The sequence below is a fragment of the Schistocerca cancellata genome, chromosome 12, assembly GCF_023864275.1.
Source record: "Schistocerca cancellata isolate TAMUIC-IGC-003103 chromosome 12, iqSchCanc2.1, whole genome shotgun sequence".
Taxonomy (NCBI): domain Eukaryota; kingdom Metazoa; phylum Arthropoda; class Insecta; order Orthoptera; family Acrididae; genus Schistocerca; species Schistocerca cancellata.
In genome coordinates this window covers 43,457,638-43,474,429 of record NC_064637.1, presented here as the reverse complement: position 1 = coordinate 43,474,429, position 16,792 = coordinate 43,457,638, and the positions used below count along the sequence as shown (strand labels likewise).

The window sequence follows — 16,792 nt, the reverse complement described above, 5'->3', positions numbered from 1 at the left end:
TTTCAATGCAGGCTGACATCCAACAAATCTTTTGAATGTAACTAGGAATGTTTAGAGGACAGACTTTCCATACATGGTATCTGTTGTTTTGTTAACTTTTATTTTGTCAAAATGACATAATGAATTCCCAACTATCGTAATAAATAAGTATACTTACTTTTTTCTTTTTTTTTTGCTTCTCCCATCCCACATCACAGTGGCTCTCTTCGCGTTTGCAACTCATGCACTGTACACTGTGCTTCACCGCCTAGCTCGGCATGTGCAGTGCAGCCACTACTGGTTGTGGCCCACCCAGTTGCTGGCATGTTCTTGTTACATGGCACAGGATGTTTTTCATCGCTCAACATTTTTTTCCCTGGCTACCAGCCCTACTGACATTATGGTTTTAGCTATGACGGTTGGACATTCTATACTGTTTACAGTGTTTTTAACATTGATATGCACCTGATGATATGGATATAAGGCACAAAACCAGTAGGGCTTTCATAATATTGGGCTTTTCCTACAGTTTCTGCCCTCTACAGCTCCCACTAGTAACATGCGAGTTAGACATTGATGGCTTAACATGTCCTAACATTCTGTCCCTTCTTGTTGTCAATGGTTTACACACGTTCCCCTCCTCACTGATTCTGCAGGGATATTCCTCATTCCTGACCTTATCAGTCAACCTAATTTTAAACATCTTTCTACAGCACTATATGTCAAACACTTTGATTTTCTTTTTTCCCATTTTTTCCACTGTTCACAATCCATTTCCATACAATGTTTCTGGAATAAGAGTGAAATTATGTGGGGGTATCAAACAAAATTTGTGGCTGAGTTTCTCGGTAGCCAAGACACAGCATGTGTCTTGGATCGAGAGTCAATGACAGCAGTAGAAGTAACGTCAGGTGTGTCCCAAGGAAACACACATTCTCAGACATTCCTTCTTCACAATAAGCAGGCTTCTCTTGGCCATGAATGCTCTGTTTGCCTGTGCTAATCCACTTCTCATGTCTTCCTTGCTTTGCCTTTCATGTGTTACTTTGCTTCCCTTAAAAAAAAAAAAACCTTAACTCCACCCAAACAGGCCATGAAGGTCAAACGGTACTGACCAGCCGCCGATCCAAAGATGCCACTGATGTGGATATGAAAGGGCAGCACATCGCTCTCCCAGCAGTATGTCAGTTTACAACACTGGAGTTACTCTGCTTCCTAGGTATGAGAAATCTTTCGTTTCACCTATTTCATGATGGTCCCCACATTCTTTTGTCTCCCAAGCCATAGTGCGAGCTCATTAGACAATTTATTTCATTTAAAAGGGCCTGAAATTCTTCACCACTTTCACTAATGATAGCAATGTCACCAGCAAATCTCATCATTAACATTCTTTGACAATGAATTATAATACTACTCCTGAATGTAACACTGGCTAAGTGTCCAATAAAGTACTGTTTAAGCTTACTTGCTAACATCACCTCCTCTCGCACGGACTAAGTTGACCATCTGCGGAGAGCCCAAGGGAGCGTACGCACAGACAGTCACGTCGAGCGCTTTGCAAAAGGCTGCCAGCTCCCGCTGCTGGAAGTAGACGTGCAGCTCCACCTGAAGGTTGGCAGGCTTGATGCGGGCGGACTGCCAGATGCGCTTTATCTGACTAGAGCTGAAATTTGACAGCCCGATCGAACGGGTTCGACCGGCGTCTACTTGAGCTTCCATTGCCTGGGAAATGACAAAAATCGTACAAAAATTAGTGACACACAGAATGCTGAAGTGATGTCTTTCACCCTCATGTACATTACTCAGTGCTCCCACAGAACTACGCATTTGTCAAATTTAGTGCAGTAATAATGGGCTTCGGACTCTCTTCGCCAAATTATTTCGATTTCTGCTGAATGAAGAAAGTAATTAAATAAACTGCATAAAGCTGCATCTCAAATCCAGTTCATTTCCCCCACATCCAGTGTAAACAGTCACATATTATTACTACAAGAACTCTCTACAGCAGGCTGTTTACAGTCAAACACTCCTAAACAGGCAGCTGAGCACCTGCTGTAGGTTTACTAGCAGACTCTCAGCACACAATAAAATAATTTTGGCTAGTGAGAAGGCTATGACAGAATGTGCAACTGTGACAGAATGTATTTAAAGTTCTATCTCAATAAGAAACACCAACATTTTATTATATCTGCTGAATGCAACATTCGTTTTTATTCAACAACAAAGAAGTACTGGGAACAAACAATGTATACTGAGATTTCATGAATGATTGAATGATAGATTGATTGATTATGTTCTTTTATATTATATAATTACAAAACACACTCAAATGAGTATTTTACAATGCCATAATCAATTTCAACCAGGCAGTTAGTCTAGTGGTTAGTGTTGCTGCCTCTAGATCCAGGGTCCCAATTTCCATTTCCGGCCAGGTCAGAGATTATGTTACCCCCATCACCATCGACACGCAACTTACCAACGTGGCATCAAATAAAAGGATTTGCACCCCAGATAATGTCTCCCGACCGATAATGCCTTATGCACATTCCATTTCATTTCAGTGATTATCTTCCGACCACCAACAGTGTATTGAACCAGAGCCCACAGACAGAGTGCTGAGAACTGAGCACTGACCGTCGCAGCGTCAGCCTATGTGTGACGCAGCACCCATCGTCGTGGACCACTTCAGTGCTTCAACCCACTTCTGCAAAGCAATGACAAAAGCCAAGGACACTGACTACCCTTCAAGAACTTCGACAGAATGGGGGAATGTGGCAGAACTACTTCTGCATAATCAGCTCCAGGGCCAGACTTATCACAGCAGAGCTAAGTAATGAAGTGTAGCCCTTGTTGGACACAACTGTGAAGATGGCGAGGTACCTGTGATGCAGCTGTCAACACCGTCACTAGGCCTCAAACCACTGACTGCTGCCCGACTGCCCAGGCTCTCAGAAGCACTGTACTCTGCCACCACTGTTGGTCTACTTGCAGTAGTCAAGCCAATTTCGCGTATTTTGATACTCGAGTCTAGAAGCATCCGTCCCTGCATTGCTAGTGTCTGGCACATTCAGCCACAGCTGTCAACCCGCAGGTATGGAGTATGGGTTATTGGCACACCTTGCTGCCTTCTTTGTAATGACAGCAGTCACTGCAACTAGGTCTGAACACGAGTTGGTTATTCGAGACATAGCCCAGCCCGACACAGCACCGGCAGGCACGCATTGCACTAACAATGGTGGCATTGTGAGGTCAATGTGAAAGCATATTTGCCACACTCACTAAATTCCACAGAGATCGACAACTGTGGCCAAGAAGACTGAACATTTGTAAGTAATAACCAATAAAGGGCACTTGAATCTATGGAACACAAAGAATCATCACAAAATCTGTCTACATATACACATACATATTCTAAGAGCCAATGCAAACACTTTTGTCAATGGATATCCATTTCAATTCCATGTTATTGTCACATCCTAATCCTCTTCTAAATTTTAATTTTGAGTGTGTGTGTGTGTGGGGGGGGGGGGGGGGGGGCGGCTCTCGGTATATGCTCATGGTGAATATTTGATGTGGAACATGTCATCTCAACAAACATAGAACACACAAAAAAAAAAAATGAAAAAATGTTTATGTGGCTACAAGCTGACCATTTAAAAGTTTTCTCCTGAGTAAATGATTAATTACTCCTATTCCAGAATTCGTCTATGGTATGGGATAAGTTTCCACAGAGGAATATCTTTAAATTACATTTGAAAACATTTCTGCTATCTGCCAGACACTAAATCCCTGGGTATATAATCAAAGAGTTTCATAGCTACATGTTCACATGTTCTGCTTCACAGTTAGATTCACTGAAGTGTAATTCAGATCATGTTTCATTTGAGTGTAGTGCTTGTGGATATCTGTCACTCCCAAACCCAGATGGACTGCAGACAACAAATTCCAAATTCCGTATATGAAAGAATGTACTGATAGACTAAGGTTAATAACCCAAGCTGCTTAAGAGATGCCTGCAAAATATACATTTGTACACCACACACATACTTCTGAGTATTTCTTTTTCAAAATAACACTTTTTGCTTAACTTACTAGTAACCACAGATCATCATCCTGTAAGATATCAGTGAATGAAAATATGCAAAATATGCTTGCTTATTAACTTTTACATCCCCAAATCTGGCAGCTATTCTTATGCCAGAAGTAGCTGAACCTAAACTTTTAGCAAGTTTGGTGTCTGTTTTTTCCAAGTTAAGTTTTTCTCAATATGCACCTCTAAAAACTTGAACTTTCTACCTCATTTATTGTTTCTTACTGGTATACTGTGTTAATAGGAGATGTTTGCAAACCACTGTGAAGTGCATGGCGCAGGGTAACTTTTGTAAGGACATCCTTTACTATTTAGTCTGTTCATGTTTGTTTACTTGGCACCACAACAATATTTGTATTGCAAAGAGGTTTAACTTTACTTCCTGCTTCATATAAAATGACACTGGAGATGATCAGCTGCAGGCCACAAGCTCTCTCTGGCACTAACTCCCAGCTAGCCAGGATGTACACTCCTGGAAATGGAAAAAAGAACACATTGACACCGGTGTGTCAGACCCACCATACTTGCTCCGGACACTGCGAGTGGGCTGTACAAGCAATGATCACATGCACGGCACAGCGGACACACCAGGAACCGCGGTGTTGGCCGTCGAATGGCGCTAGCTGCGCAGCATTTGTGCACTGCCGCCGTCAGTGTCAGCCAGTTTGCCGTGGCATACGGAGCTCCATCGCAGTCTTTAACACTGGTAGCATGCCGCGACAGTGTGGACGTGAACCGTATGTGCAGTTGACGGACTTTGAGCGAGGGCGTATAGTGGGCATACGGGAGGCCGGGTGGACGTACCGCCGAATTGCTCAACACGTGGGGCGTGAGGTCTCCACAGTACATCGATGTTGTCGCCAGTGGTCAGCAGAAGGTGCACGTGCCCGTCGACCTGGGACCGGACCGCAGCGACGCACGGATGCACGCCAAGACCGTAGGATCCTACGCAGTGCCGTAGGGGACCGCACTGCCACTTCCCAGCAAATTAGGGACACTGTTGCCCCTGGGGCATCGGCAAGGACCATTCGCAACCGTCTCCATGAAGCTGGGCTACGGTCCCGCACACCGTTAGGCCGTCTTCCGCTCACGCCCCAACATCGTGCAGCCCGCCTCCAGTGGTGTCGCGACAGGCGTGAATGGAGGGACGAATGGAGACGTTTCGTCTTCAGCGATGAGAGTCGCTTCTGCCTTGGTGCCAATGATGGTCGTATGCGTATTTGGCGCCGTGCAGGTGAGCGCCACAATCAGGACTGCATACGACCTAGGCACACAGGGCCAACACCCGGCATCATGGTGTGGGGAGCGATCTCCTACACTGGCCGTACACCACTGGTGATCGTCGAGGGGACACTGAATAGTGCACGGTACATCCAAACCGTCATCGAACCCATCGTTCTACCATTCCTAGACCGGCAAGGGAACTTGCTGTTCCAACAGGACAATGCACGTCCGCATGTATCCCGTGCCACCCAACGTGCTCTAGAAGGTGTAAGTCAACTACCCTGGCCAGCAAGATCTCCGGATCTGTCCCCCATTGAGCATGTTTGGGACTGGATGAAGCGTCGTCTCACGCGGTCTTCACGTCCAGCACGAACGCTGGTCCAACTGAGGCGCCAGGTGGAAATGGCATGGCAAGCCGTTTCACAGGACTACATCCAGCATCTCTACGATCGTCTCCATGGGAGAATAGCAGCCTGCATTGCTGCGAAAGGTGGATATACACTGTACTAGTGCCGACATTGTGCATGCTCTGTTGCCTGTGTCTATGTGCCTGTGGTTCTGTCAGTGTGATCATGTGATGTATCTGACCCCAGGAATGTGTCAATAAAGTTTCCCCTTCCTGGGACAATGAATTCATGGTGTTCTTATTTCAATTTCCAGGAGTGTATTTCCTTCCTAACTCCTTTGCACTCTTTAGTTACATAACAATGAACTTACTTCTCACACATGGCATCTCTTGGCCTTGTTAACACTGACTTGCCTTGTAAAATAATCTGTGTGCCACTTCGTGTACTCCAAATATGGAATAAACTTCGTTTTCTTCACAAAAATCCTCATTTTACAATTTAATGCCCTCTAAAGGAACATTACGTCTTTCAACAGAACTTGGAAAATCTGACACTGAAATGTCAAGTAATATTGTGGAACACAATACACGAAATTAATGTGCAACCCAATACATGGGTATATTTCATATTCCTAATTTGTCTCTTCAATATTTGCACTGTCTTTTGGTTTTGTGTATTTAATTTTTCCCAGTGCTGATTTTGACACAATGTCAAACTGCCTGTTCCTTAAAATGTTTTGGATTGTGATGTAGGTTGGACACTTTTTACCTGCTACAATAAACTGAAAACTGTAACCAGACTGTGTCACGTTATTCCTGTTTTGCAAAACTGATACCGACTGATCAATCACAGAAATCAAGTAAGTATTCAAGCCACTATATCTAATATTGTTACTTCCAACAATCATGTGTGGTGATATTGTACTGTCCAGATACATTAATGTGCCCACCTGTCAAAAGCCTGAATAACCACCTTTCGCAGCATTTGCAGAGTTAATGAGGTTCTGGACAGTATTGATAGGGATGTGGAGCCATGCCAACTCCAGTGCTGTGGCTACTGTACCGTTTCTCAGTTGAGGGTATGGGGAGCGAACAGCCCAATCGAAGTGGTCCCACAGATCCTCAACCGAGTTGAACTCTGAGGAATTTGGTGGGCCAGGGGAGTATAGTAAACTCATCCTGGTGCTCTTCAAACCGTGTACATACACTGCGAGCTGAGTGACACATTGCACTATCCTTAGTAGATGCCATTGTGCTCAGGCAAAACTGCATATGGAGACAGTGGGGGCAGGGGAGGGGGGGCATAGTCTCCAACAGTAGATGTGTACTTGTATCAATCCATTATGCCTTCCAGAATGACAAGATTACCCAGGAAATGCCACAAAAACATTCTTCAGATTATAATTGTTGCAAGGTGTTCGCTTTCAGACATTTCACACCTTACACACCAACGGCATCTGTTCAATGGAGCATAATGAGTGATTCTTCTGAAAAGGGCAGCTTTTGCCACTCAGTTGACATCCAGTTGCGGCCTTCATTGCCGATGAACAGCAATCGGCATAACTGTATGAAGCAGATGCCTGCTCTGGAGGCCCATACACAGCAATGTTTGCTGAAGGTTCATCGAGGAGACATTGTTTGCTAGACCCTCAGTTCATCTGGGCAATCAATTTCTCAACAGTAGCACACCTATTCACCTGTACACACATCCGCAGCCATCGTTCACCGCTTTCACCTATGGCCAGCGGTACACCACAGTTGTCTCAGTGCTGCTTTTAGATCACACTATTTTGTTGTGCACGGTATGCTTCCATTGTGGAACCGTGTGAACAATTTACAAACTTACCCGTACCAGAAATGCTTCCATCCTTGGCCCGAAAAACAATCATCACACCCTTTTGGACGTCACACAAATCACTCCATTTTCGCATTACGACACTGACCGTAATGTGAATGTATGCTTTCCCGGCGTATACAGCTGGCGAAGAGTTCTCGGGCTTCCAGTTGGGTGGCAGTCTCTTCCAACTGTGACGTTTCGACAAGTGACATACTCGTCATCTTCTGGCGAAGTGCCGAGACTTTGCGGATGCCAGTCCCTTGGAAGAGGAAGAAGAGGAAGAGGAAGTTAACAAGAGACTCGCCTTTCTTCCATATTTGGGGCCCATATCGGCCAAAATCGGGAGGCTACTGAGAAAATCAAACATAAATACCATCTTCCGACCACTGCCGAAGACGAAATAGCTGCTGGGCTCAGCTAAAGACCCACTCAAACTCGACACACCTGGTATATACAGCATTGCCTGCGAATGTGGTGTACAGTACATTGGACAAACGCAGCGCTGCATCTCGAAAAGGTGCGAGGAATACACCAGACATTGGACAGATAGAGAAATCTGCTATAGCTGAACATAGCATCAAAGAAAACCACACCTTTGATTTCGAGAACACCAGGATGCTGTGCCGAGCCGGGAGCTATCGGGACAGCATCATTAAAGAATCAATAGAAATACGGGTCCACAAAAATCTTGTGAACAGGGACGAAGGTTATCAACTGAGCGCAGCCTGGAATCCAGCATTAGCCACAATATGCCAGGAACGCACCAAGAACCGTCCAGCTCATGAGACGCGACCGGAATGCTCTGACGGAGCACCCCCGCTTGCCGGCTCCTCTGGATCCAGCCTCCCACGGCCAGGTGGTGGGGGGCACGCTGCAGGTATAAAGGGACCGGCATCCGCAAAGTCTCGGCACTTCGCCAGAAGATGACAAGTATGTCACTCGTCGAAACGTCGCAGTTTGAAGACACCGCCACCCGGCTGGAAGCCCGAGAACTCTTCGCCAACTGACTGTAATGTTTTCAGTGTCCTACTGACACACTTTATATACCTTCAGCTGGTAGTGCTGCCGACTGCTGTTTGTGAGTGGCTATTGCATGCTGATGCTGAATAAAGGTGGTGGTTCAGTGATGTGACTGGCCTGTGTATTAGAATATTTGCTACAAAAATCTCCTTGTTGAAAAAATCCATATACTAAAGTAATTGGTTTGTGTGATGGAGTGGTAATTTGATAGAAAATTTATGCTTTCAACACCCACAATAGAACGGAATTTACAATAACTGTGTAACAACAGCAGTAGCAGTAATGAAACATACCTTCCACAGGCTGATGAGGTCAGTATTCGTATCCAAGAGAACTTTGCCATCCTTGTCTCTAGGGAAAGTATCGCCACCCACATCCTGGAAGCCCACAGGGTGGTGTATCAGGTACAAGTCGACGTAACTCAACTGCAGATTCTCCAGAGATTTCTTTAGATACTTTTCTACAGACTCTGCACGATTTCCGACAGGTGGAAGCTGAAAGACAACAATAATTGTAAGGTCAATTTCTCAGTGTGCTTAACTTCTTTGATAAGGAACAAAATCAGTGCAATTACAATCACAAGCTTATGAACTGGCAGATTTCCTTGTAGGAACTCCTAGAAAAATGAGAAGCAGGGAAAAGTGCTCATGGTACATCCGTTCTTTTTCACCCATTACCTGTTCACTTGTTTCTTGGGATCTTTGGCCAAAATTTTTGTTTAATAATTTTTCTGACATTTCACCAACAACAGTGGCTGGCACTTAAAGACTCATAATCTCTCACTTGTGATGACTGGAGTTGAGCCCTAAGTCAGAGATTGTATGCTCTTGTCGCGTAAGCGTCTGAGGGCCTTCCCCCTGTTATTACCACTGTGATGCTCCCCTTGTCTTTTCCTCATCATTAACACAGTGTTTCTCTCCTTCCTACATGCAATCATAATTTGCTGTGGCAGGGGAATCTAGGATGCATTTAGTTTGAGACTTTCTTGGTTGTTGATAAAACTACTGTCGCGTTTGTTTTTTAACTTACAAATTTGATGAAGTGGTCCATCTCTTACAGCATGTGCTCTGCTGTGGACCATTTCTTCACATATTCTAGTCCTCAATAGCATTTGTATTTGCTTTTCATCATCCTGGTAATGACAGATTGTCCAGTCATTCCAACATAGGACTTTTCCATATGTGCACTGTATACATTGTACTCCTGACACTGTGATTCTCTTTTGCCCTTTGCCAATCTGAGAAACTCCCTGATCATCACAGTCAGTTAATTTGTAGCCTTTATGCTTTGTGTGAACAATATAAAGGAGATTATATTGGAACAAATAAGCCCTCGGTCACAAATATTAAGTCAAAATTGACCTGGTTTCGACGCTACTATGAGCATCGTCTTCAGAATTAGTCTAACTGTTCTAAAACATATTAGGTATGTAGTACATTAATAAAATTAAAGTTTGTACTGACTGGAAAAGATGCAGTACTTACAAGTCACATATTAAAAAAGATCTAAGCTGGAAAGGCGATGTCATGAATAGTTGTGAGATGGCGAGCAGCAACTCTCCAAACGAACCTGAAGTGAACAGTTGTGACGTCACGGTCATAAGAAGCAGTGTATTGTTATGAAGAATTGCATAGTCTTCATCCTACAACCTTTGGCACATTTCACTGTCGGCACACGCTTGTGTGTGCAGTGTTTCGTTGCTGTAAATGGCGCATTTCCTTTGTAACTTAGGTTTTATTTTAATTTTTTTGTCTCGTTTGTTTTATGGCAGCAGTATTGTTCTGCAGTCGCGGCATACAGTAAAATTCTTTGTCACAGTGTCAGTTCATACCAGTCAAAATTACAAAAATTTAACTGAAAACTAAAACAATGAAAAATTCCCGGAATTCTAAAAAATTCCAGGGTTTTTCCCGGTTTTCTCCCAGATGAAAAAAATCCCGGGTTTTTCCCAGTTGTCCCGGGGTGTATACATCCTGCATCATCACCTGCAGCACCTCTCCTTGGCTTGTGACTATATCGGTTGGACCCCAGACAACTGGAAACTGTGTCCTGGTCAGATGAGTCCCGATTCCAGCTGTAAGTGCTGATGCTAGGGTTCGAGAGTGGCTCAGACCCACGAAGCCATGGACCCAAGTTGTTACCCCAAGGCACTATGCAAGCTAATGGTGCTTTATAATGGTGTGGAGTGGACTGCATCCTGGTTATGTTCAGCTACATGGAGATCATTTGCAGCCATTCACAGACATGATATTCCCAAACCATTATGGAAATTTTATGGATGACAATGCGCCAAGTCATCAGGCCACAATTGTTAATGATTGGTTTGAAGAACATTCTGGATGGTTCCAGTGAATGATTTGGCCACCCAGATTTCTCAACATGAATCCATCGAACATCTATGGGACATAACCGTGAGCCAGTGTCTGCAAAAAATACTGCACTCACACCATCTTTGCAATTATGGATTGCTATAGACGCAGCGTGGCTCAATATTTCTGCAGGGGACTTCCAAAGACTTGTTTAATCCATGTCACATTAAGTTGCTGCACCATGCTCAGCAAGAGGAGGTCCAACACAATATTAGTGTTAAGCTCTTTGTGAGTACAGTGTGCCCTATTCATGCAATTCCTGGAGTTTTCACTTTTTTTAAATTTATTTCGTCATCACATCCTCTTAGTGGACTTTTGTCACAGAAACGAGAAAAATACAGCGCTATAGAAGTGTTACGATAAACCTTCACAAAAAATATCAAGTTGAGAGAAACTGTAGGTACAAGCTGGTTTCACTTAAAAGCTCTTTCTGTAGTACAACTGATCAGAAATCTTAGTTATATGGGTATAGACCTAAACAGTTACAGCACTGTTTATGGATTTTTTGTTATATTTATATTGCACTTTGTATTTCTTTTAGTTATCATTTGATGTGTGATCATTTGATGCCTCATTTTGTCAAGGTTTGTCATAAATTAAAATTCACCCCAAGCTAATGTACCAGCCATTTGTCGCTTTGTCTGCTTTTAATTATCAACAATTTTTGCGCTTCGCTTGTGCTAAGTATTTCTGTAGGTGAAGATAAAATAGTCAACCAATGGAAAATCCAGGATGGAATGTAACAATATTGTGAAAAGGAAAGTTGCTACTCACCATGTAGTGGAGATGCTGAGTCACAGCAGGCCACACTGCATGTGGCCTCAGTTGTCTGAGACTGCAGGTGTGTGTGTGTGTGTGTGTGTGTGTGTGTGTGTGTGTGTGTGTGTATTCTAGTTCTGACAAAGGCCTTACTGGGCAAAAAATATATTTATGACAGTCTTTTTGTTGCACGTATCTGTGACTCAGCTATATGGCAAGTAGCAACTTTCCTGAAACTTCCTGGCAGATTAAAACTGTGTGCCAGACCGAGACTCTGTCTCTGCAATATCCTTTCTTTCAGGAGTGCTAGTTCTGCAAGGTTCACAGGAGAGCTTCTGTGAAGTTTGGAAGGTAGGAGACGGGGTAGTGGCAGAAGTAAAGCTATGAGGACGGGCCGTGAGTCGTGCTCGAGTAGCTCAGATGGTAGGGCACTTGCCCGCGAAAGGCAAAGGTCACGAGTTCGAGTCTCGGTCTGACACACAGTTTTAATCTGTCAGGAAGTTTCATATCAGCGCACATTCCGCTGTAGAGTGAAAATCTGATTCTGGAAACATCCCCTAGGCTGTGGCTAAGCCATGTCTCCGCAATATCCTTTCTTTCAGGAGTGCTAGTTCTGCAAGGTTCGCAGGAGAGCTTCTGTGAAGTTTGGAAAGTAGAAGATGAGGTACTGGCAGAAGTAAAGCTGTGAGGACAGGGCGTGAGTCGTGCTGGGATAGCTCAGGTGGTAGAGCACTTGCCCGCGAAGGCAAAGGTCCCGAGTTCTAGCCTGGGTCCGGCACACAGTTTTAATCTGCCAGGAAGTTTCATATCAACGCACGCTCTGCTGTGGAGTGAAAATCTCATTCTAGCAACTTTCCTTTGCACAATACTGAAGTTGAGATAGGATTTAATTTATTGTGCATAACATGATCTATGGCAAATTTACATGTAATGACGCATCAGATAGTGACTGAAAACCTGAAATGCTATACACAGAAATGTAAATAGTGATACGAAAATGTAATAACCCATGCCTTCCACAACACAGGTAGCACACATCTCATTCGAGTACTGACTGTTAAACGACGGTCAAAGTGGATCCGATCAAGAAACAATGAAATCAACTCAATATTTCTTGAAGGGAATAAACTGTCTGTTAATTTTGTCAAGCATGGCATGCGTTTTCTTATTTTTACGTATCTTGTGGGAAACTAAGGACAGTGTGATTCTTCCACACACAGCAGACACGCTACCTACCAGGAGGGTATACCAAAGTAATACCGCTCATTGTGGTGCTGCTACAGAAGCTCTGTAGGCTCCAGTATTCTGGCATGGAAGAGCACTAAATTTCTTGGTGGTTACCAGCAATAAAAATGTTAGTATATGGAAGGGTGATGGATTGGAGGTATAAATGTAACTCATGTTTGGATCTTGAGAAAAGAATAATGGATAATGTATTTGAAATGGTTTACCTAGCTAAAGAATTTTTATTTCAGATAAATGGCTGTATTGCTTGCGTGTTTACTACGAGTAATGAAAAGTCAGAGTTAATGGCTGTAAAATAAATAAAGAATTGCAGGAAATTAGATTTCTCATATGTACATAACCATGATTATATTTTAAAACGAAAGTATTATGACGGAAGTACATTCAATAACAAAACAAATTTAAAAAAAACATGCTAAAATAACACACTTGCACAGAAACAAATATTAGATGTAACTTTATTCAGGCCATTCGTGCGCAAATAACGCTATATTGATCACACCATTAAATATCCTCATGGAAATGGAACAAGTGAAGGAACACAATATTACCCACTCACTTCAAGAAGACTCTCAGCACTGTAGCTGACTGGATGTGCTAAATCTAAATTCTATCAATCATTCATTCACCATGTTTCACAGTTCCCATCAAGAAGGATCACATGCACGGATACAGAATGAGACTATGGCATTCATTAAGAAAAGACAAGAAAATTGCAGAAACTTAGTTATACTGTATTAACAGAAACCTGTCACTCTACTGCTTAATGCTATTCATACACAGGCAATGTAATTACAAAGGTAATTTTCGAAGAATGGATTCCTATTTATAGGTCATTTCTACTTGTCATGCAACTTTACAATCAACTCTACTTCTTTAGATGTAGCTTTTAGTATTTTTGAACTCTGAATCCAGATATTCTTAGGTGCACTGACCCAGAAGACCCTTTCCATGATACAACAGAGAGTAGCAACATGCTAAATAAGCCAACACTCATGCCTTTACATCAACAAAATGAGACACACTTCTGAGGGCATAACTAGCTCGACTGACCTCTGAAGTGTTATAGGTCATTTAGGCAAATGACATTTCACACTCCTTGTGCAGTACAAGGAAAGATGATCGTAAGAGAATAACATTGAGTAGAGAATAAGTTGTGGAACATATACTTTGTGCGCGTGTTTGTTTTCGTGTACGCAGACATTAAACGGGAGGTGTGGAATACGAGAAAATGGCAAGGTGTGACAACAAGTAAACTGCTTCACCTGCTGTGTGCGGGGTCTTTTAATGTTTTGGTGTCACAGCTTGGAGTTGGCATGACTACCAAGGAGCAACCACACTCTCCAAGAATGAAAACAAAAGAGTAGATGGTTTTGTGACAAATAAAATATATTGTAATTTTGGATGCCATTTAGAGTGTTTGAGGTGTATGTCTTATGAAAAGTTGTGTTCTACTCTAATCCACAAGTCACTCTAATGACCTACACACACACATTCAACAAAATATATGTATGTAAAAGGAAAGTAGTGGACATGCTTTTTTGTGATATGAGTAGAAGTTATCTTCCTTTGCTGCAATAGCAGCTGCAGAATGTGAAGAAGTCAAGCCTTTCCTTGACCACATATGGGATTTCAGAGGCAACGATTAGCACGACCTCTACTTCAAGAGGGTCAACTACAGCAACCGGATTAAAAGAAAAAAGATAAACACATCAGTTGTTACGTCAGGTGAAAGAAAGATCTCACGAAGTGTTCTGACTCAGCTTCAAATACAAGGGTGAGCCAGCAGCTACATAAGATCCTAAACCAATAAGAAAAACACTTCACCTCAATTAGTTTACCTGTGTGTTGACTTCATTAGAACTTGTTATCTAGCTGGGCACTGAGGAATTTTATACAGTGTGTTTCATTTACCGTAAGACCATTAACGTCTACTCCTGACACTAACATGTTTTTATTGCTGATGTGAAATTACATAATATGATTGAGACAAATTATAAGTTGTGAGCCACTTATGTACATCTCAGCTATCTGCTGAGCTGCGTCTGGTACGGTGGAATTTGAGGCCGTGTTTGGTCTGCTTGTGATATCAACAAACATTACATTTTTTTAAGTTACCCTTTAAAGTCGCTGGACCATCATTTACACATGTTGCAAACAAGAGTGGACACCGTACCCATACTTTCGACATTCCACATATTATATCCTTCCATTATGACGTTATTTTCATGCCTGGAGACCCTTTGTTTTCTGCTACAAAGGTAAGATCCCATCCATGTAAGTGTGATGTCATTAATGCCATAACACTTTCGTCTGCAGAGTAGAATTTCATGATCCACATGATCGGAGGCTTCGGAAAGTCACAGAATATACCAACAAGATAATTGTTTCAAAAGAAAAAGAAAAAAGGATTTAGCAATCATTCACAAATCCAATCTGTATTTTTTTACTGCAGTGTAAATTTCAGGTATTGAATAGTTAGCTTCAGTGTATTTCAATCAAGTCATACAGACGACATGTTGTCATATGATCTTCGGATGTACATGGCAGTTAGAATCTGGCCATATACATCGTAAGATCATAAAAGAACATGTTGTCAAATGATTGACAAGTCAACACGATTTGATTTAAATGTATTGAACAAAACTATTAGTCTAAAGCCCCAGTGCACAACAGCTCCAATGGAATCAAAATTTGGTTACGATAATTGTTCTCATTTATACTACCACAGCTGAACTGCATCTTCAGGCACAAATGATATCCGAAGTGGGTGACATGTATGCACCCCTAGGACATCAGCTGTCAGTGCATTTGACCATGTTGACATACTGTGCTTGTTGGACACAGACAGCAAGCAATACCTGTGTGGACTGTTCTGCCAACAAACACACTAGCAGCTAAGGAATCACAAACATATTTTGCTTGTCTTTTCTTCTTGTTGTGCCCAACAAGGGATCAAGTGCCAACTTCAGTTCATTCTTATCTGGAGTTTCTTCTCTTTTAACATTCTGTTGGGACCTCAGCTTCAGGCAGGACTTTGCAACCAGCCAAATGGTATATAAGACAGCCCTGACATAATTCCGCAACAGGCTGCTGCAATAGTGCCAGCACAGCATCTTACAATGGAGCATTCGGGCATCAATGGATGACTGTGTCAAGAATGGTAAGGGCAGGCGCTGAAGGAATGGTTGTTTGAAACAAAATGGAGAAATAATTCTCTGAGCTTGGGATCTATATTCTCAATGATGAGGAACACGAGGGCTCACCCTGGGGAGCATAAGTTACAGGATGTCTGCCACGGACTTGGGCCTAACTATAGGAATAATAAGTGGGCAACATGGCAGTTCATGTCTATGCAGCTGGTGTCCAGTCCTGTTGAGCACAGACAGATGTGGATGGCCCCTACACCATCTGCTCTTAAGTCTGGAGAGGGGGAGAGGGGGAGAGACTGTTCTGCTCTCCAGGACCTGCCAATGACCACGCATGTGACCCCGCCTCCCACACACACTATTGCTAAACCAATGGCATGAACTCACCAGCAAAGTTCAGCAGATGATTGAAGTCATATCAGCAGCTTGAATTGGACAGAACTACACCAGTTTTGCAAGGTAAACAGTTTGGGTCACATATGCACAGCAGAAGTTACACTGGGAGAAAACTTGCGAAGAATTGGTTGGGGCCTTTGGAATAAATTTTTAAACTAAATCCCTAAATATTTGTCAACTAGCTAGCATCTTGTACACTACATAGTGTAGCTCAACACAGCGTTTCCACAATTGACTAACAGACACCAGTCTACCATTGTTGCAGAGCATTTGGCCAGACAGAGTATCAGACTAAAGAGTTTTTTCTTGTTGGTGTAGGGTTTTATGTAGCTGCTGGCTCACTCCTTTTAGTTGAAGCTGAGTCAGAACACTTCACAA

The 16,792-nt window shown here is 42.8% G+C and overlaps 1 protein-coding gene across 3 annotated transcripts in view; it reads right to left on the bottom strand.

The window, feature by feature from the left end:
• Positions 1 to 16,792, bottom strand: part of LOC126109643 (1,5-anhydro-D-fructose reductase-like) — a 46,012-nt gene that overhangs the window by 14,376 nt on the left and 14,844 nt on the right. For all 3 annotated transcript variants that reach the window (XM_049914689.1, XM_049914690.1, XM_049914691.1), the window contains exons 4-5: positions 8,790 to 8,990; positions 1,445 to 1,701 (exon numbers count right to left, since the gene is read on the bottom strand). In XM_049914689.1, coding sequence (XP_049770646.1) covers positions 1,445 to 1,701; positions 8,790 to 8,990 — 458 coding nt within the window. The remainder of the gene's footprint in view (positions 1 to 1,444; positions 1,702 to 8,789; positions 8,991 to 16,792) is intronic.